Source organism: Mchenga conophoros, linkage group LG3 (genome assembly GCF_057382185.1).
Source record: "Mchenga conophoros isolate Kocher_MC1m ecotype Shallow Benthic linkage group LG3, M_conophoros_male_GT1.1, whole genome shotgun sequence".
NCBI lineage: Eukaryota > Metazoa > Chordata > Actinopteri > Cichliformes > Cichlidae > Mchenga > Mchenga conophoros.
In genome coordinates, this window is record NC_140528.1 from 15,964,632 (window position 1) to 15,985,555 (window position 20,924).

Here is a 20,924-nt window from a genome sequence, read left to right on the forward strand (position 1 = left end):
ACAATACAAAATCTAACAGATACTGCCTAAGGGAAGCATGTATAATGTAAACAGAATTGGTCCTAGCACTGAACCCTGTGGAACTCCATAATTAACCTCAGTGTGTGAAGAGGACTCTCCATTTACATGCACAAACTGGAGTCTATTAGATAGATATGATACAAACCACTGCAGTGCAGTACCTGTAATACCTACAGCATGTTCTAATCGCTCTAATAGGATATTATGGTCGACAGTATCGAACGCTGCACTAAGTTCTAGCAGGACAAGCACAGAGATGAGTCCACCGTCAGAGGCCATAAGAAGATCATTTGTAACCTTCACTAAAGCTGTTTCTGTGCTGTGATGAACTCTGAAACCTGACTGAAACTCTTCAAATAAACCATTCCTCTGCAGATGATCTGTTAGCTGTTTGACAACTACTCTTTCAAGGATTTTTGATATGAAAGGAAGGTTGGAGATTGGCCTATAATTAGCTAAGACTGCTGGGTCTAGAGATGGCTTTTTGAGTAAAGGTTTAACTACAGCCAGCTTGAAGGCCTGTGGTACATAGCCGATTATTAGAGATAGGTTGATCATATTTAAGATCGAAGAATTAATTAATGGCAGGACTTCTTTGAGCAGTTTTGTAGGAATGGGGTCTAAAAGACACGTTGATGGCTTGGAGGAAGTAATTATTGAAGTTAACTCAGAAAGATCAATTGGAGAAAAAGAGTAACTTAACATCAATGGTACTAAGAGTAACTGTAGATAATATTACATCTGTGGGATGATTACTGGTAATTTTTTCTCTAATGATAAAAAATTTATTTGTGAAGAAGTTCATGAAGTCATTACTAGTTAACGTTAAAGGGATTGTTGGCTCAAAAGAGCTCTGACTTTTTGTCAGCCTGGCTACAATGCTGAAGAGAAACCTGGGGTTGTTCTTCTTTTCTTCAATCAGTGATGAATAGTAAGATGTTCTGGCTTTGCGGAGGGCTTTCTTATAAAGCAGCAAACTATTTCTCCAGGCTAAATGATGATCCTCTAAATTTGTGACACGCCATTTCCTCTCCAGATTACGAGTCATCTGCTTTAGGGTACGTGTTTGAGAATTATACCACGGAGTCAGGTACTTCTGATTAGAGACCTTAGTTTTCACAGGAGCTACAGTATCCAGAGTCGTACGTAGTGAGGAGGTGAAATTATTAACAAGATAATCGACCTCTGTTGGGGTAGCGTTCAGATAGCTGCTCTGCTCTGTGTTGGTACAGGGCATTGAAGATGATAACAGTGGGTGGATTATATTCTTAAACTTAGTTACAGCACTTTCAGAAAGACATCTACTTTGATAAAGTCTACTCTTCACCGCTGTGTAATCATATATTGTAAAAGTAAATGTTATCAGGAAATGATCAGACAGGAGAGGGTTTTCAGGAAACACTGTTAAATGTTCAGTTTCTATGCCATATGTTAAAACAAGATCTAGAGTGTGATTAAAGTGGTGGGTGGGTTCTTTTACATTTTGAGAGAAACCAATTGAGTCTAATAACAGATTAAATGCCATGGTGAGGCTGTCATTTTTAGCATCTACATGGATGTTAAAATCACCCACAATAATTATTTTATCTGAGCTCAGAACTAAATTAGATATAAAGTCTGAGAAATCAGACAGAAACTCTGTGTAAGGCCCAGGTGGACGATAGATGATAACAAGTAAGACTGGTTTCTGAGTTTCACAGCTGGGGTGGACAATGTTAAGCATCAGGCTTTCAAATGAATTACAAACCAAGAACATATATAACTGCACAAACGTGTAACATAACTGATGCCTAGTTCTGAGCTTTATGTAATAAATAATGCAAAAGTTTTGGGCTGTTCACATTTATAACAAAAAAGGATGGAGGTGAACTTGTTTGCAGGAGATGTAATCCTCAGATAAGGTGAGAAGTAAATCTGAACTCTCAGAATGAAAAGCTCTTTCCTTTCACAGCGCTGTGTGTTGATGGCCTGCTGTCTGTTGCCCACATCTCTGATGATGGGATGAGCATCTTGGAGCCGCTGGAGATCACTGCCACCCATGTGGTTGTGAAGGTTCCTCACCTCTCTGGGTGGGGCATCATCTGGGATGATTTTAAGCGGCTCCTGAACATAACAGTAAATGGCCAAGTTCTGCTGTTCTTCCGACCTTCAGAGCCTGCAAGAATCAACGTGTTTCTACTCCAGGAAAATATCCCATTGTCAGAGGTAAATAGTTTCATCATCTTCACTCTGTGGTCCTCTCAGAATCCAAATGATTCTCAGCAGCTTTCTGATAATAAACTAAAGTTATGTACAGGTTTACTGGTCACTCCACTCTGATTACCTGAGACAAAGAGTCAGGCTCCATTTAGCTTTTCTTACCCACATTGTTGACCAATCACTGCTCTTCTTTATTCACTCCCAGTAATGACCCTAAGCTGTGAACATTTGATGTTTGTGACCCATAATGTCAGATCTGACACTTCACTGATAAAAATAAAATCATGGAGCTTTTTTTCTCTGCAAAGCTATTCTATCTCAAGAATGATTGTTTTTGATTCATACTGACACATGATATTCTACACCTGATATGTTTAAATGATCTCTACAGGTGAATAGACTTATTAACGTTACCAGCATAATAAACTGTCCTGTCACTGCAGGTGTCTGCCCAACAACACGATGATGCTGAATACCTCCAGACCCCTGCTGACTGTCTTTTCAGCTTCGGTCAAAGGTACAGTGTCCACTGTGAGCCTGAGAGCAGGATAATACAGCCGAAGGTGAGTCAGCAGTTAGAAACTATATGCTGCTGAAATGAAATGAAAGTCCTGGATAACCCACTCGTCATGAAAATGGCACCTTTCTGTTGTTGTTTAGCAAACACAGTTTCGCTCAAAGTCTGGCCCAAATTACCATCCAACATTTCAAGTTTTCCTGAGTACAAATTCAGGGTTTGTGAGTCTGATAGTCAAAGACCAAGAGGGGAATGAAATCTGGAAATCATCTGTTTGCCTGCCAGGTAAGATTCCTGCCAAATACCAGCAGAAATTACCCTACAAACTTTTTATTTTATATTTTATAAAACTTCAACTGAAATCATACTTCTCTTTTCATCCTCAGTTCAGAGTGCTGTTAAATGTCTATCTTTCTTTGTTCCTTCAGCACCAAGAACAGAAACCTTAATGAGAAATGTCCCAGATGAGTCCGGAGTCCCGGCAGACGAGAGGCTGCTCACAGTTCGCTCACAGTTTATTGACAGAGTGTCTGAACCTGTTTTAAACAAACTTCTGGATAAACTCCTGGAGCAGCATATTATCAATGATCAGGAGATGGAATCAGTCAGATCACAGCAGAGCAAAGCAGATAAAGCACGAGACGTTATTGACACAGTGCGACGAAAAGGAAGTATAGCCATCTTACTTCTGATCGCTGCTCTCTGTGAGGAGGATCCATGCCTTTTCACAGAGCTGAACTTAAGATAAGACAGATTTCTAATAAATCTCAAAGACCACTGACAGTGTCATTATTGTGATCTTCATGTGTGTGTTGGAAACTGGACTTTAGTTCTTATTAAAACCTGGACTCTGACTAGAAGCTGAGCAGGACATTGGATGGACTGAAGCAGAGTCTGGGACCTCGGTAAGTCTCTGGGCTGCTCATTATTAGTGCACAAACCAGGAAATATGTGAAGCTCCAACCTGTAGATGCTGAACCACATCTACAGGTTGAAGAGCAACACCTCAAGTTATCTGTGACCGGCATCTGTTTCCAACAATATAACTGAAGCTGTTTTTACCTTTAATGCTGGAATAGAATAGAATAGAATAGAATTCAACTTTATTGTCATTGCACATGCACAGGTACAGGGCAACGAAATGCAGTTTGCATCCATCCAGAAGTGCTTTAGTGATATAGATATATTACAATATATATTAGCAATAATATAGATATGTGAGTATATTACAGAAATGGGTCTATTATGGTATGTTATAATGTACACGGTATGAAGTATGTTGTGAATATTCTATAACTATAAGTATGTACAGGCTGTAGTGAGTACAAGCTATGTACAGGCTATGAACAGGATATAAATATGAAAAACTATACAGAATATGAAATAAATAACTTTACAGAATCTGGGATATACAGCTATACAGAAATGGGAACTATGCAAGTTGTAAACAGTTGTAGGATTAAAGATTATCGAATGTACAGAATGATTATTTACAGAGCTATACAGTAGTGCAGTTAAGATAAGTGAGATATGTGGATAATTTCTACAGAGGCTATATAAAGTGCTAGTGGTTGTGAGTGGTGGTTCAGTCCATGTTATTATTGTGTTTGAGGGTACAGTTGTCCATTGTGGGTGTGTGTATGTTCAGTCCATGAATAACATGTTGAATCACATGATCAGTGTTTACAATCTGATTACTGAGGTTCTCGTCTGTGCTAGCTTCTGCTTTGAGCAGCATTTTGTGTTTCTGCCTGTATAAATAAAGTTTTGCTGTTTGCTTTCTTATGCTGGAGTTTGAATTCATGTTTTTAAACAGTTTGAGATTCCTGTTCGTGTAACCCGTTCATGTGTTACACCCGTCATTGCATTGTGTTCTGGCGTGAAAGTAAGAGGCAGGAGACAGCACTTGGGTCTTTGGCTCTTTACTGCACATCTGCAACACAGAAATAAGTGTCTGATCTGTGTGTGTCACGCGACTGCCAGTACACCTCTCCTCCGGCCATGCTGAAAGGAGCTGTGCCTGCAGCTTCATTAACACCACAATAATATAATAAATCTAATACAACAAATTGTTTTAAAACATTAACTTAAGCTCTCAAAAACAAAAAGCATAAAATAAATAACATGTCACTGAAAAATCATTAAAAACAACTTATAAGAACAATAAACAAAATAATTCAAAAACAAATAAACAGTCAGATAAATACAATTCAATAACCAGGACCCAATATTCTAGTGCTTATAGTTCAAACATTATACTTCAGTACAATTATATTAATAACCGCCATCCAACAGGCAATACAACACTGTACTTATAAAAACAATGAATGAAAGAGTGCATCTCCAAAACATAAGAACATCTCCATACCTGCAACACAGAAATAAGTGTCTGTTCTGTGTGTGTCACGCGCCTGCCAGTACACCTCTCCTGACGAAGGAAAAAAGAGTGCATGCTGTTAAAAAAACTGCAGCAAATACGCTCACAAGCCTCTAGCGTTCAGGCTAACTTAGCATGCTAGCATTTCAGCTGCGTTCTCAGCTAAAACTCATTAAAAACGTATATTAGCAAACTCTGTCCTCCACAAAACTTATCCCGAACGAGCCTCTTAACGACAAACAAAAATGCGGCGGTTCGGCTGTATTCACATTGCAGCTTGGGGTCTGAACAAACTGAGCAACGTGGCAGTGACTTACCCCCCACCCACTTGAAACGTAAAGGCAAATAGGCGGAGCGGTTAGTGCTACGTTTGTGCAGATTTGTGCAGGTAAAATTAGCGTTTGTGCTGCTACGGTTTCCGAGATATTAAACTTTATTTTATAGGTCATTCAAAGGTCACCATCCCCCCAGACTGCTCCAAAACGGGCCAAAATGGTCTACTTTTTAAGTGCCACGTTTGTGCAGATTTGTGCAGGTAAAATTAGCGTTTGTGCTGCTACGGTTTCCGAGATACTAAACTTTATTTTATAGGTCATTCAAAGGTCACCATCCCCTCAGACTGCTCCAAAACGGGCCAAAGTGGTCTACTTTTTTAGTGCTACGTTTGTGCAGATTTGTGCAGGTAAAATTAGCGTTTGTGCTGCTACGGTTTCCGAGATACTAAACTTTATTTTATAGGTCATTCAAAGGTCACCATCCCCCCAGACTGCTCCAAAACGGGCCAAAGTGGTCTACTTTTTTAGTGCTACGTTTGTGCTGATTTGTGCAGGTAAAATTAGCTTTTGTGCTGCTACAGTATCTGAGATATAATGATTTTAATTATTACGGCCTACGCTGTATAACACCAGTGTCTGTGTCAGTGAGTTTCAGCAGCTGTGGAGTTTTGCACTTTTTCTAGGCTTGCTGCATATTGACTTTTATTAGTTTACACTTTAGTAACACAATTTATTCAGCGGAAAGGTCGATATTTCTTTTGTTACTAGTGCAGAAACGTACACAAGGTAGGCTAAAGTTTTCATTTTTTCTGTGGCAAAACTGAGTTTCATGTGAAGTGATTCACGTATACCTAAATTATTATTATTTTTTACATACCCAGTTGGCCTCTATGATTTTGTTTTGAATTATATATGTTCATTATTATTAATGTAGCTGTCTCAGAAAAAATGAAGTGTTTGCTTTGATAGATTGTTACTGAAGGGAAAATCTCCGTCCCGGGTTTCCTCCGTGGATCGGGTTTCCTCCGAGGTGTGAGCGATAAGCAGAGTTTTGTCCTTTCCTTATAAGACTCCTAATTATTCAAAGTAACACTCAGGTATGCCGTTCAGCTGGGTTAGTTACGACGTCGGGAGCAGTTAGGAGAACAAAGTGATACAGAGACTGTTCAGGTTGTTCTCCCACAATCAACTCAAAGGTTTATTAAGTATACAACAGCTTATATAGAGGAAAAAAAGGTTCGTGTGTCAGCAGGTTCTCAGTTCAAACCGGTACAGACCAAATAAGGAAACGTCTTCCTGCCTTCTGAGCAAAGAAGTATCCTTTGTGTAGTTTATCAGTTCAGCAACAATTTATGATCATCCCAGCAAAATACACTCCTAGACATAGAATACAGAGTTCTTTCATTAGTGAATTCTGAAACAAACCACCTGGCCTTTAACAAGCTCTTTTCTAAAAGATAAGGAAGGGAGGATGGGAGTAAGGAAGTGGTCTCGTCTCTGTGGTATTTTCGACCTTGGGGTACCAGCCTGTGATTCTTACACATCAATTCTTGGGTCAGAGAGAAAGAGAAAAACAACTAGTAAATGGGCCTTATTGAGTAACAGTTCTCCTGTATAATATTCCTACAAACAATATCCTGTAAATGCTAACCGTAGTGCTAAAATTCACAACAGTTCCACTCTTTTATTATCTTTAAAATAATAACTCAAAAAATCACAAATGTAATAACACAATATAAGGACAAATCATAAACGTGAAGTAAATCATAAATGTGAAACAAATCATAAATGTGACTGGTCTCTTCTTGGATAATCGAGTAATTCTCAATCTAATGCTCAATACATACATCAGGATCATCATTGATGACATCTGACACATAATCTGGGTCGATTTGTGCCAATTGCAAATACATTGAAGTAGTTGTACTAGTAGCTATACGGGTTATCATTGAACGTACACAGGGTACCACACAACAGACAATAATCATCAAAAGCAAAATAATACATGCTACAATGGTTACAAAAGCTACAATTAGTTCCTTCCATTTTCCAAACGTGTCCTGCAGCCACTTGTCTAGCCACTGACCGTGACCTGCATTGGCTCTTAGTTCTATCTGCAATGCTTCAAGTCTATTCATAGCTTGTGTGAATGAACCGTTAGGGGTGGTGTTATTGGGAATGAAAGTACAACAAACATCTCCAAACATCGCACAAACACCTCCTTTCTCAGCTAACAGCATGTCTAAGGCCATCCTATTTTGCATGGTCATTAAAGAGGTAGCAGACATCTGTTCTCCTAGGGCCTTAAGGGCCGTATTGGTCAAATTAGTATGTCTTTGCTGATGGTAATAAACATAATTGATCCAGGCTACATTTTTGTTTATCTGTATATACGGTAGTATTGAGGCAAACCCTGCGGATACTTCTCCTTGTGCCTTTAATTCCCTTGGTATCCCGCGTGGAACTCCTATAGCATCTATGTAAACATTATGTGAGTAAGCGGAACGTTTTGTACGTCTGCTGGATACAGGCAGATCCGAGGTTTGTTGTATTAGTAGTTCTTGAGCTACAGTTACTAGACCGCAGGTACCGGTCCAATTAACAGGTAAAGCTAGTCTAAGGGTATTATTGCACATCCAATAAGCATGTGGGATTGGTCTGGTCAGGCGCGAAGCTGTAAAGCCTTTTAATATGCCTCCCCAGTACGAGTCGTTCAGTGTGTTGGGCGAATGCAGGATTGTTGAGTTATCTGAATGCGTATTTATATATGCATATAGATAAAAAGGCATATGTCTATATTGTGTCCTGTCAACACTCGCTGCTAGCCATGTTTCGTTACAGCGTGCTCCTGGAGAGTCAGAAAAGAATGTATAGTTTTGTGCGTCATAATTTATGTTTTTAAGCTTTGGTCGGTATATGCATGTCATCGAGATATTTGGGTGATGGCGCATCTGTTTTGGGGGCGAAAGAGGTTCAGTGCGGTCTTCGGGGCGCTGCTTTGGGTTGCAGGGGTGGGTAATGTTGTCAATCATGCTAACATCCTCACTAGAGACTTGTCCTGTGTATATGAATAAACAATCTAAAGGACTTAGTTCTACTTGCACCGCTCCAATCAGGGTTGCTGTTAAGGGCCCCTTTTTATCATTTTTGAATAGCATCTTTGTTAAGGGAAAACCTGAAATTGGGTATCCCACTACAACCTGTTCTGGGTTACCCTTTGAACAGACATAACAGTTACTGTTTCTTAAGTCACGAGCGGCTATTCTGGCATTTTCATACCAGGCGTTAGCTCCTGCTCTAGGGGGTGCAAAAAATGGTTTATTAGTGGCGTCTATGTTGTCATTTACTGATTTTAGGGAGCGTGAGGAGTGCATTAAGTAGGTGTCTTGCAAAATAGAGCAAAATATGACCTGCAGAAATGTGAACATGGTTGCAGTTTACAATACAAAATAGCAAAGAAAAATCCTAAGGTTAATGCGATCGATATGATAAAGAACCTAAATATATAAGAAAATATATAAGGAAAAACACAGTTCTTCAGTCGTCTCCTGGCCTGGTCCCAGGTTCGAGAGACATTGAATAAGCGCCGTGTGATGACAATGGGCATTTCATTTTCTCCATTATCAGGATGAAATGAGTCTAGCTTTATCAGATTAGACATCATGTGGTACTCTTGGCTTTCTATTCCTGCTGGATGCTCGAGTACCTTGCTGTGGCTCTTTCAGGCTTTGTGTGTTAATCAGCGATTGCATGTGTGTAGGTGGATTGGATCCGGGCGCTGGCTCGCCTGAGATGTCATCCACCCGTGTGTGTTTATTTGTTCTGGTTCCCGGCGCTGGCCCGCCTGAGTCGTCGTCTGCTTGATCCGACACCTGAGGTGGTCTGATTGGGCTGGTCTTAACCCTGCTGGCGTGTATCCACTGAGGTTGTCCGTCCGTAAGGATGCTGGTTCTCGTCACTGCCAGTACAGTCTGGGGGCTGGAAAACGCGGCCTCCCCGAGTGTCCTTGGTTTTAGCGACTTCACCAACACCGCATCTCCTGGTCTCCACTGGTGCGTTGGAGCTGTGGGGGGAGAGGCTGGGAGAGACAAACTTTCTGATAGTTATTATTCAGTGTTTCTACCAGATTGTGAACATAGTCGGACAATGCAGTATCTACATCACCTTCTAATAGCGGTGCCCCTCTGGAAGCTGACCATGGTGTTGGAAATGGTCTTCCCATGATTATTTCAAATGGAGATAATTTGGTTGCTGCAGATGGAGTCATTCTAATCTCGCAGAGGACTTGAGGAAGTAATTTGATCCAGGTCATTCCTGTTTCTATCATTGCTTTAGTCAGGCGATTTTTTTATGGTCCTATTCATTCTTTCTACAACTCCTGAACTCTGAGGGTGGTATGGCACATGATATTTCCAGTCTATTTCTAAAGTTTTAGCACACTTTTGAATTACTTCTGATGTAAATGAGGGTCCTCTATCACTGTTAATCTGGTGAGGTATTCCAAATCTGGGTATTATTTCATTGCACAACTTTTGACAGACTACTTGTGCAGTTTCTTTTGAGGTTGGATAAGCTTCTACCCATTTACTAAATTGATCCACTATTACCAGTAAGTACTTGATGCTTCCTTGTGCTGGCATGTGTGTGAAATCAATTTGTAATGTATGAAATGGAAAATCTGGTTGTGGTAAATGCTGATGTTTTGCTTTTGGTTTTCCTACATTAGTTCGTGCACATGTTAGACAGGTTGCTAATATGCTTTTTACTGCATGCAATGTTTTCTCAATTACAAATCTTGATTTTATTGCCCCTATTACCCCTCTTTGTCCGACATGACTCACACCGTGAAAATGTCGGACAAGGACTGGCAGCAGGGAAGATGGGAGGGCAATCAAACCCTCAAGATTTTTGTATAGGCCATCCCTGTCATCTAAGGTACAGTCATTATTTTCCCAATAGGTGTAATCACATGCAGAGGCTTGCTCTTGTATGAATTTAAAATCAACATTTGTGTCTAAATAGTCTGGGAGTGTAACAAGTGGCAGCTGTAGGGGCACAGATAATACTTCCTTTGGAGGTGGGAGCTGTGACGCAGCTGCAGCCTTGGCAGTCACGTCTGCTAGGGCATTACCTGTTGCTTCGTCTGTGTCAGCTGTACTGTGTCCTTTTGTTTTTACAACTGCAACGGCCGATGGTAGCTGTATAGCCTGCAAAAGTCTTTGCACAAGATCAGAATTAGCAATCGGTTTTCCATCAGCAGATCTAAATCCTCTTTGTCTCCACAATGTGCCAAAGTCATGTACGACGCCAAACGCATAGCGGCTGTCTGTGTAAATCGTCACACGCCTATCCACATGGAGCTCACAAGCGCGTATTAAAGCCATGAGCTCTGCTTTTTGTGCTGAGTGAAATGGTAATGAGTGAGCCTCTAGTATGATGTCAGGCAATGTCACCACTGAATAGCCACAAAGAAATGAGCTGTCATTCGGCCTTGAACAGGACCCGTCCACATAAACCGTGGCTGAGTCTGGGATAGGTGTTTGCTCTAAATCTGGACGTGGTGCTGTGGATTCCTGTATACGCGTCATGCAGTCATGATCGTCAAGCCTGTCTGAGCCATCCTGTCGGTCAGAAGAACACAGCATATGGATCAATAAATGTGCTGGCGAATTGGGTGTGCTGCTCGCTTTTATGGTGAGGTTTGCTGTGGAGGTCAGTGTAGCTTCATAACCTGAGCGACGTTGTGCAGTCATATGTTGTGTAGTTATGTTTGCTAGAATGGTCGTGACCTGGTGATTGGTGTGTAGAATAGTGTCATGTGAGAGTGGGAGCTTCTCGCAGTCCCTTATCATGATAGAGCAAGCTGCTACTGCCCTCAGGCAGGCTGGCATTCCCTGAACAACCACAGGCAGTACTTTCGAATAGAAGGCTACTGGACGGTAGCCACTGCCATGCTCTTGGGCCAGTACACCTGTGCAGGTTGTGCCGTTCTCTGTGACGTACAGATGGAATGGTAAGTGGTAGTCAGGCAGACCCAAACAAGGGGCGGAGGTCAGCGCTCCCTTTAATGCATTGAAAGAGGCAGTCATTTCTGTGGACCACAGTATTCGAGGAGGCTTGTCTTTTTTTCCACACGTTCTGGATACGTAATCATGGAAGTCTTCACCGACTCGCGGGAGTGGGTTGCACGTAACCGGAAGTGGGAGGCGCACTGAGCCGTTATTTGAGACTTTATATTTTATTTTTTTTGGTTTTACAGTTGATTTCGATTTTTTCTCGGACCTGTCTGAGTTTTTTGAATTATTCTGACCCATGTTCAGTGATTTCCAGAGGGGTTTACACGCTTGAAGGATTTATGTTAGTATTTTGCTGTGGCACAGCTGAGGTTACTTTAAATTTATTGCTAGCAATTTTTGTTTGGGTGAGCAACTTCTCACTTAACGAGCAGCTTCTCGCAATACAACAGGCAACTTCCTGTGTCTTTCTGCTTTTAATTTACTTTATTCGGGGACTAAGGAAGTCGTTAGTGTATCTCTCTGGATCACTAAGTGAAACTTCGTCAGCATATCCCGTTTCTTTATGGATCGATCACTGAGAGAGGTATAATACGGTCTTATAAAAATATAAAAGACGCATATTTACCTTCGTCAGCAATCCCACTTCTTGACACCAAATTGAAGGGAAAATCTCCGTCCCGGGTTTCCTCCGTGGATCGGGTTTCCTCCGAGGCGTGAGCGATAAGCAGAGTTTTGTCCTTTCCTTATAAGACTCCTAATTATTCAAAGTAACACTCAGGTATGCCGTTCTGCTGGGTTAGTTACGACGTCGGGAGCAGTTAGGAGAACAAAGTGATACAGAGACTGTTCAGGTTGTTCTCCCACAATCAACTCAAAGGTTTATTAAGTATACAACAGCTTATATAGAGGAAAAAAGGGTTCGTGTGTCAGCAGGTTCTCAGTTCAAACCGGTACAGACCAAATAAGGAAACGTCTTCCTGCCTTCTGAGCAAAGAAGTATCCTTTGTGTAGTTTATCAGTTCAGCAACAATTTATGATCATCCCAGCAAAATACACTCCTAGACATAGAATACAGAGTTCTTTCATTAGTGAATTCTGAAACAAACCACCTGGCCTTTAACAAGCTCTTTTCTAAAAGATAAGGAAGGGAGGATGGGAGTAAGGAAGTGGTCTCGTCTCTGTGGTATTTTCGACCTTGGGGTACCAGCCTGTGATTCTTACACATCAATTCTTGGGTCAGAGAGAAAGAGAAAAACAACTAGTAAATGGGCCTTATTGAGTAACAGTTCTCCTGTATAATATTCCTACAAAACAATATCCTGTAAATGCTAACCGTAGTGCTAAAATTCACAACAGTTACCTACGTGTAGAAAACGGAATATTCCACAGCACTTAGGCGAGGGATCTTCAACTTGCGGCTCTAAAGCAACATGTGGCTCTCCGGCCCCTCCACTGCTTTTAAAAGTGATTTAATGTTTCTTAGGTTCAAATCTGTTTACTGTAATTTTCAAGTTGGTTGCCCATCTTTCCTAATTTTCAATTATTATGGAAAGGACTCACGTAGCTGGCTTCATTTTAACAAATACTTTTTTCCGTTATAAAGCTTTGATGATTCATTGTCTTATCAAATCTAAAAATAAACATTTTTATTTACATTTCCATAGCTTACACGATACAACAACTCATTTTCTAGATATTTATAGGCTCTTTCTTTTTTTTAGGCTCTAGACAGGTTTTGTAGCAGCAGGGGGAAAAGGGGCCCTTTGAAATGAAAAGGATGCTGACCCCTGACTTAAGCCACCAGGTAAACACAAAAGAAATACTGGAAAATTATTGACAGAAAAATGGAACAGTTACTTTCAAGGCTATGGGTGAAGGTGACTTGGTGTGTAAAAGCAAATATACATCAGACTGACAAAGAAAAGAGTGTTAAAATATTTTTAATTTAGAACTTTAACTTTATGTGCAAAACTGAACTTACTGATAACACACACTAGCCATTTGAACACATGTAACTGTAATGAACGAAATAAAACAGAAAAATGCAGGCAGCACTCAATATACTGTGTATAACACAGCATGGGGTTGTATTTTTTTCTTTTCAGATGCTCCTGTCACTCCATTTCCCAGGTCATCATAGCACTCCCACACACATGGAGCTCTCCTGCAGTATGCAGTGTAATGCCCCAAACCATCACTGGTCATCTTTCCATGGAAAGCAATTAATGCCCTCAAAGTGAACGACTTTCCTTGGAGAACCAGGTTGGAGGGAAATTCATTCAGTGGAAATTCTGTATGGTTTGCAAGGTCACTATCAATCCACACGATATCTCCAATGTTGTAGCTGTGAGTAACTGTCCCTGCACAGAGCTCATTTCCTGTGGTGCTGTCTTCTGTTTTGAATTCTGATGGACACAGAGCTGGATTGGAGAGTGGCCTGAGGCAGGTAGACTCAGGTAGGCCAAGTCCTGCTTCCACAGCCGTGCCAAGATGAGCCATACCAGACTCTTTGAGGACAGAGATGGCAGGAGAAACAAATGGCACTTCCCTTGTCATCCCTTTGCTGAGGTAGCAGTGCTGTGAAGAGCAGTGTTTGGTAAAATAAACACTTGAGATGTTCCTCATTGTCTTAGCAATTACAGCGGAGATATTGCACTGAGCATCAATTTGGATCGCAGCAGACCTCAACGAGACAGCTTCAAACATTACACTAAGCAGCTCTGCTCTCCTTCTGTAGGTTTGTTGGGTCACACTATCTGTGGCAATGGCTTTCACCAGCTGCAGGACTGGGTTTTCACTGTCTTTCAGAACAGCATTTTGAAATGTGCAGCTGTCACAGAAGGCACAACATAAGCACTGAAAAAATGCATCAAATGCACAGGTATTGAGCACAGAGATTGTCGATTCCCCTAATCTAATAGGCTTATGGAGGTTTCCATTTTTTAATAATCCCACTTTCACTCTTTTGGCCCCAAAAGTTTCATCTGCATGGAGCCATTCGGTACATGAAGAGAGGTAGGAAGTCCTCTTCCTTTTTTTGGGTGGAACAGCTAGGCCCCTCCAGTTCTCAACTGCATCCCCATCAGCCGGAAGAATGTTTGTGGTAGCATCAGATCCCACAAATGGGTGAGCATCCATTTTTATTTTGTCTTCTGCATTGTGAGTCGTCATGGATCCAGAATTGGCATCTGCGACTTTCAGTGATCCCACTGTTGCCTCATCTTTGGACTTTTCTTTTGTAGAACAAATCCGCATATTTCCCTCGATGAAGGAAAGATGACGAGCAATGAAGCGATCGACTCGAAGAGGCAAGTTGTCATGTTTGAAAAGGCCATGTTTTATGTTTTTGAAATCAGCTTCAACAGTGGCTGAACTTGCTGTGATGCTGGTGCTTTGGAAGAGAGGGACCATTATTCCTGTCCAGAGTGGCAAGTAACTTGCCAGTCTTATTATATGAGGAATAATCTCAGGGAGAAAGTGAATATTATCTCTATCCCCGTTTGCTGCAGCAAGTGACCTGCTCTCCTCACATATTTCTGTTACCCACTGTCGTAGGTCAGTCTGGATCTCATCCACTGAATCCACTCTCTCACTTTCCTCCGTCTGTTCATCTGGAATGATGATGGAGTCTTGAGCAATTTGGGCTTTCAAGTATTTCTTGCACCTTTCTGAAGGAAGAGGTGCTCCAGAACTGTCATCACCTTCTGCCTCACTGAGGGCCACAACAGTGATAGCATGTAGGAGCTGTTTTGCATGGTCCAAACATTGAGACTGAAGAAGTTTTGCTAATGACCTGACAAAGAAATCTTTAACACGATGTGTTTTCTTCTTCAGGCAATCCCACTGGCATATCATCTTGATGCAGTGCGCAACATCAACCCTGATATAACAAGGGGAGAGTTTGGAAGACTGGGTTCCAAGAAGGACATGAAAGCATTCATTAAGGTAGGACTTCAGATCAGGATGAGGAGTGAAAGCCTTGACCAGAGCTCCCAGAATTGCCAGAGAAAAGTCACTCACAGCTTCCTTTGGCACAGGTGCACCTGCACGAATCCATTCTGTCAACCAGTTTGCGATGGCATTAACATCATGTTTCTCTGACTGCATTTGCACCACTGGGACACTGGGGCAATTGTTTTCTTTCAGAATACCTTAATAAAGGAAGATATGGCCAGATTTGCCATTTGGTCTCAGCAGTTTTTTCACAACTGAACCGGTTGCATCAAAACACACAGTTGGGGGAGAATTTTTTGACAATATCTTATAAACATGCATCTGTGTTTGACTCCAGTAGTGACAGAAAAAACTTGTCCAGTCCAATATCTCGGATGCTACCACTGTGAGGAACACTATATTTTAACAATTGCAGAGATGCAATGGGGTCCTTATCTCCTAATTCCAATTCTTTTCTCTCTTGTTTGGCTTTTCGCAGAGTGGCCAAATTTGGAAGGTGGCTTGGCTCAGGATCTCCAACATCCATCAGATCTGCTGCCCTCGCTGACCTCCATACAGCCGGTTCCATTCTGCCCTCACACAGCTCTTTAGCGATCTGTTCACGCAGGTTTCCAGACATGAACCGCTTGGAGTGGCCAGTGTGCAGGGAGAAATCTGTATTTCTCATGAAACACTGGAGCACCATTGGACTATTAATTGCTGGCTGTCTGTCACATGACATTTCTAACTGGCCATGACACTCCTTACAGTTGCCTCTGATGTCCAGATAATTATTGTTGACAGTTGGATGGACCTTTGCTCTACGGAACACAAGTGTACATGTATTTTTGATATTCTTCCATATAAGATCGTTGATGATATGAGTCCAAGTGCCAGGTTTCAAAATTGTGTATTCCCTTTTTTGGGTAGGAGAAAACTTGTCATTGTATTCAACCTTTTCAGGAATAAATTTAACCCAGTCCTCAAAAGGGACTTCTAGTTCAAAAGCTTGACAGTTTTCTTGTCCAGGAGAAATGCAATGTGAATCTAACTCTCCTTCATTATTACTTTCCTGATCACTGATTTCCAAAGCTGACCAGATGTTGTGTCTATTTAGCTTCACAAAAGTGTACAGGGCCTTTGCTGACATCTTGTCTTCTAGCTGCTGACTCAGCTCTTTCCAGACTGATGCAGCTGGAGTGGCTATTTTGCCATTTTGGACTATGGCCTCTTTTGAATTGCAAAGAACTGCAAAAATGGAAACCTTGTCTACAGATGGCTTTCGAGGCATCTAAAAAAAAAACCACACTATGATTATGATGGAGCAAAATGTGATTTCTGAACTATATATACAGCCAGGAGCAACCCCTCCCCCAAGTTCTCCACCAATCTACACTTTCATATTTTCTGGAATTATTGTTTTTAAGATGGAGCTATTGAATTTGTGTACTGTACAACACTTTAGTCCAGTGTGCTACATGTTTTAAAGTGCTTTAGAAACTTTTTTCTTGGACATTTTTGAAAATGTTTAACATTGGAAAAAAATCATTTTGATCCAGACAGATAGCTATATCATGTATTAACTCAGTAACTAAAACCTCAGTATTTTAAATGTAAGCTTACCTTGTTCAGAAATCAGATGAACGCTGTTCTAAGAATCCTTCAGACACAGTAATGCCAAATAATAGTTTTTTCTGCCAGAAAATGTGTATTTGATGCAAAAGACTGCTAGCTTGTTCGTTTCTCAAAAAGTGTTCATGGGAGTGTAAAATGTTCAAATGTAGTTTTCAATAAAGTCTTTTTAATCCACTCTAAAAAAAAATAAATACTCAAGCATTTGCATCGTGGTTTTATGAACAAAAAGTGATTGAAGTAAAGAAATTGAAGTAAAAAAAAATACACTCATTACAAATTTAGCTGATTAAATACAACAAGAGGGTTTTTTTTAACAGAACTTTATTGAACAAGTGAACACACAAAGTGAAAGGTCATTTGAAAAAGACATTTTTCAGCAGTAAACCATAACAGGATATCTCAAATCATAGCAGCACAAACTCTAATTTTACCTGCACAAATCAGCACAAACGTGGCACTTAAAAAGTAGACCATTTCGGTTTGTTTTGGAGCAGTCTGGGGGGATGGTGATGTCATCAGCAAAAAATATAACTTTTAATATCTCAGATACTGTAGCAGCACAAACGCTAATTTTACCTGCACAAATCAGCACAAACGTAGCACTAAAAAAGTAGACCACTTTGGCCCGTTTTGGAGCAGTCTGGGGGGATGGTGACCTTTGAATGACCTATAAAATAAAGTTTAATATCTCGGAAACCGTAGCAGCACAAACGCTAATTTTACCTGCACAAATCTGCACAAACGTAGCACTAACCGCTCTGCCTATTTGCCTTTACGTTTCAAGTGGGTGGGGGGTCAGCTTCACTCTGCTGCTGAAGCGAGCTGTGACCGGGGCACACATGCACGCGCGTACGTCACCACGCAGCGCGCACACACACGAACGCACACAGACTCAGATCTCACAGGTAGGAGAGTGAGATGCAAAATGACATATTTAATTTAAAAAAAAGGGTGTTTTGGGTGAAATTCAAAAGTATTTAACACAAATGTTACATTCGTCTGATTGACTTGATTTGCGTCTTATATCTGAATCATGTCGTCATGAGACTGTCAATGTATCTTAAACATACTGCTTCACAAACACTGTTGTGACAGTGATGTACACTGTCTCGTTTGTATATATGTATGATTTCTATACAGTTTACACCAGATTGTCACGGCTGCCGAGGCGAGCCGTGTGGATATAGAAGGAGGACCCAAGATGCAGGCAGTGGATGAGATACCGGTGGTTTTATTTACAGAGGTGTAGTGGCAAACAAACAGTGGGGCATAACAAACAACTAAAGACACCTAAGCTGGGAGAACTAAAATAACAGACCTGGGAGCATATGACAACGGATGATGAATAGCAGAGAGACGCAGACGAGGAACAGGACACCGTGGAACACAGGGTAACAGACTGACACAGAGTTACACAGACTGACACAGAGTTACACAGACTGACACGGAGGAACACAGACGAACCGGCAACAGGCAGGAGAACACACAGGGCTTAAATACACACACCAGTAATCAGGGGATGAGAGACAGGAGGGCAACACAGCTGGGAGGAATCTGGGCTGACGGGACAGGGGAAACGTAAACTGATCACACTCACATACGACACGGACCTTCACAATAAAACAGGAAACTCAGATACATGGAACCAGACAAGACATTGAACTAAACAGACAGATTCAGATGCAGACTCAGAGGCAGATCGAAAATATAACACACAGAACTCAAACAACAATAATCATCATCATCATAAACTAGAAAATGATAACTAAAAGCGCTGGGTCACCGACCCAGGACCATGACACAGATGACCACTTAAGGACATCTCCTGGTTTCATCTTCATGTTTCCCTCTCACCACATATCCAACCCGATATCATGACCAGCAGCTTTTATAGCTGTGGCTCCAACAAACATCAGCTGATACTAGAAATTAATATTAAATAAATTCTAACAACAGCTGATCAAGCTTAAACGCTGCTGTTGTTCATCGTGACATCTGCTTGTTTCCTCTTTTCGGCGCAAAGTGGGTGATAAACAAACAAGACCGACAGGACTTGCGAAAGAAAAGCCGATCAGCTGATCATTGATCAGTTTCATGATTGAAGTGGCAACAGGAGAGGGAGGGGGAGAGGAGGAGAGAAGAGGCAGCTGTGCAGCAAAGACAGAATAACTCCAGCTTTGTGTCAAATGACCAGTATGCCCGATGGCCAGTCCAGCTGTGAGGTCAGCTGGTGGGTAACAGGCATCTTTGAAAATGTTAGAGCACTTTTGCAAAAATGTGATGTCCTGACAGCAACAATCTATCCTGAAAATATCTTTTTTTTTGTGACCCAGAAAGAAATATGTATATTTCAAATTCTGCGTTCCTCCACCACTGCCTCAATTTGAGTTGTGGATGAAATGCATTCTGGGATATTTGCCTGGGCTTAGCTACAGTAGCTAGCAAGCTGATTGGAGACCAAAACAGCCAATCAGAATTTTTGCATCCGAGTCTGTGATTGGTTGGTTTTGTGGCACGCTTATAACGGTGTACAGAAGCTGTCTCCGTTATCATGGCTACTCGGCAACAGAACTCAAAAGTCTGGGAGCATTTTCACAAAACAAAAGAAAAGAAGGTCCAATGCAAAATCTGCAAAATGGAACTTGCCTTGCATGACAGTATGACGGCGATGCATGAGCATCTGAAAAGGAAGCACGTCGTGTAGAACAAGCACTTTGCAATAATTTAGAGATCTCAGACCTACCATTTATCAGCTCAAACATCCAACGACATGAATGCTTTAAAAGCATCGACATCAGCTCTTCTCTGACAGCATGGTGGGAGTTTCTAAAATTGACGGCATCTTCATTAATCCCATGCAAACGTACACCTATCTGGAACAACCCTGACATATTACAAAACAATAATATGATAAACTTTTCAGATTGGAGTGGTAAAGGAATCAAATATTTAGAACATATACTAGAAGGAACAGAATTTATTTCATTTGACGGACTAGTTACACAATATGGGATCAACAAGAAAAGATTTTTAGAATATCAACAAATTAAATCCATAGTAAAAAAGAAATTTAAACCGGGTCAAGTTGAACTACAAACACCACCAAGTGCGGCACCAAGTGTGGTTCAATTTCTTACTCTTAAAACCCCCAAATTACTATCCAAAATATATAGAATGCTTTCTAAAACAGATGAATCAATATCACTTCCTATTGTAAAATGGGAAGCGGATTTATCAGTTAACTTAGACCAAAACTTCTGGTCTCAGACTTGCTTAAAAACCTTTCATCTAATCAGAAATCCCAGTCTTCAATTAATTCAATACAAAATATTACATAGAGTGCACTATACAGGTCATCGGATGTTCAAGATGGGCTTTACATCTACCAACAACTGCTCACACTGCCAAACCAATTCACCGGACAATTATATCCACGCTCTTTGGTTCTGTCCACCAGTTCAGAAGTTTTGGCGCGAGGTATGTGAAGACTTATCAAAGTGTCTGAAATGTAACATTCCAATTTCCCCCTTAGTGTGTTTGTTGGGCAGCTTAGATAATGTCACTTCAGAAAAGAATATAGCCCATATGGTTTTCACTGCCCTATGCATAGCCAAGAAATTGTTACCCAAATAACAAGCCGTGGGTGACTAAGGACATCAAAGCCCTCCTCAACAACAAGAAGAGGGCTTTCAGAGGGGGCAACAAAGAGGAGGTGAGGAAGATCCAGGTGTTACTAAAGGACAAGATCAGAGAGGCTAAGGACAATTACAGGAGGAAGCTGGAGTGGAAACTCCAGCAGAACAGCATGAGAGAGGTGTGGAGGGGCATGAAGACCATCACTGGATTCAGGCCAACCAACAGCAGGGGAGCTGAGGGAGGTGAGAATAGAGCCGACGAGTTGAATCTGTTTTTCAATAGATTCGACACCACAGTGTCTGCTCCCACCCCCA

The 20,924-nt window shown here is 41.2% G+C and overlaps 1 protein-coding gene across 1 annotated transcript in view; it reads left to right on the top strand.

Annotated features, from left to right (window-relative positions):
- The window catches only part of LOC146577449 (NACHT, LRR and PYD domains-containing protein 12-like), a 62,107-nt gene extending 44,963 nt beyond the window's left edge, over nt 1-17,144 (top strand). Inside the window, exons 13-25 of the mRNA XM_085254123.1 lie at nt 1,973-2,226; nt 2,664-2,783; nt 2,881-3,022; nt 3,166-3,642; nt 13,128-13,210; nt 13,512-13,713; nt 13,825-13,974; nt 14,144-14,287; nt 14,385-14,532; nt 14,649-14,714; nt 14,962-15,143; nt 15,241-15,351; nt 15,839-17,144. Coding sequence (XP_085110249.1) covers nt 1,973-2,226; nt 2,664-2,783; nt 2,881-3,022; nt 3,166-3,485 — 836 coding nt within the window. The 3' untranslated portion in view covers nt 3,486-3,642; nt 13,128-13,210; nt 13,512-13,713; ... (5 more) ...; nt 15,241-15,351; nt 15,839-17,144. The remainder of the gene's footprint in view (nt 1-1,972; nt 2,227-2,663; nt 2,784-2,880; nt 3,023-3,165; nt 3,643-13,127; nt 13,211-13,511; nt 13,714-13,824; nt 13,975-14,143; nt 14,288-14,384; nt 14,533-14,648; nt 14,715-14,961; nt 15,144-15,240; nt 15,352-15,838) is intronic.
- The last annotated feature ends 3,780 nt before the right edge of the window (nt 17,145-20,924 follow it).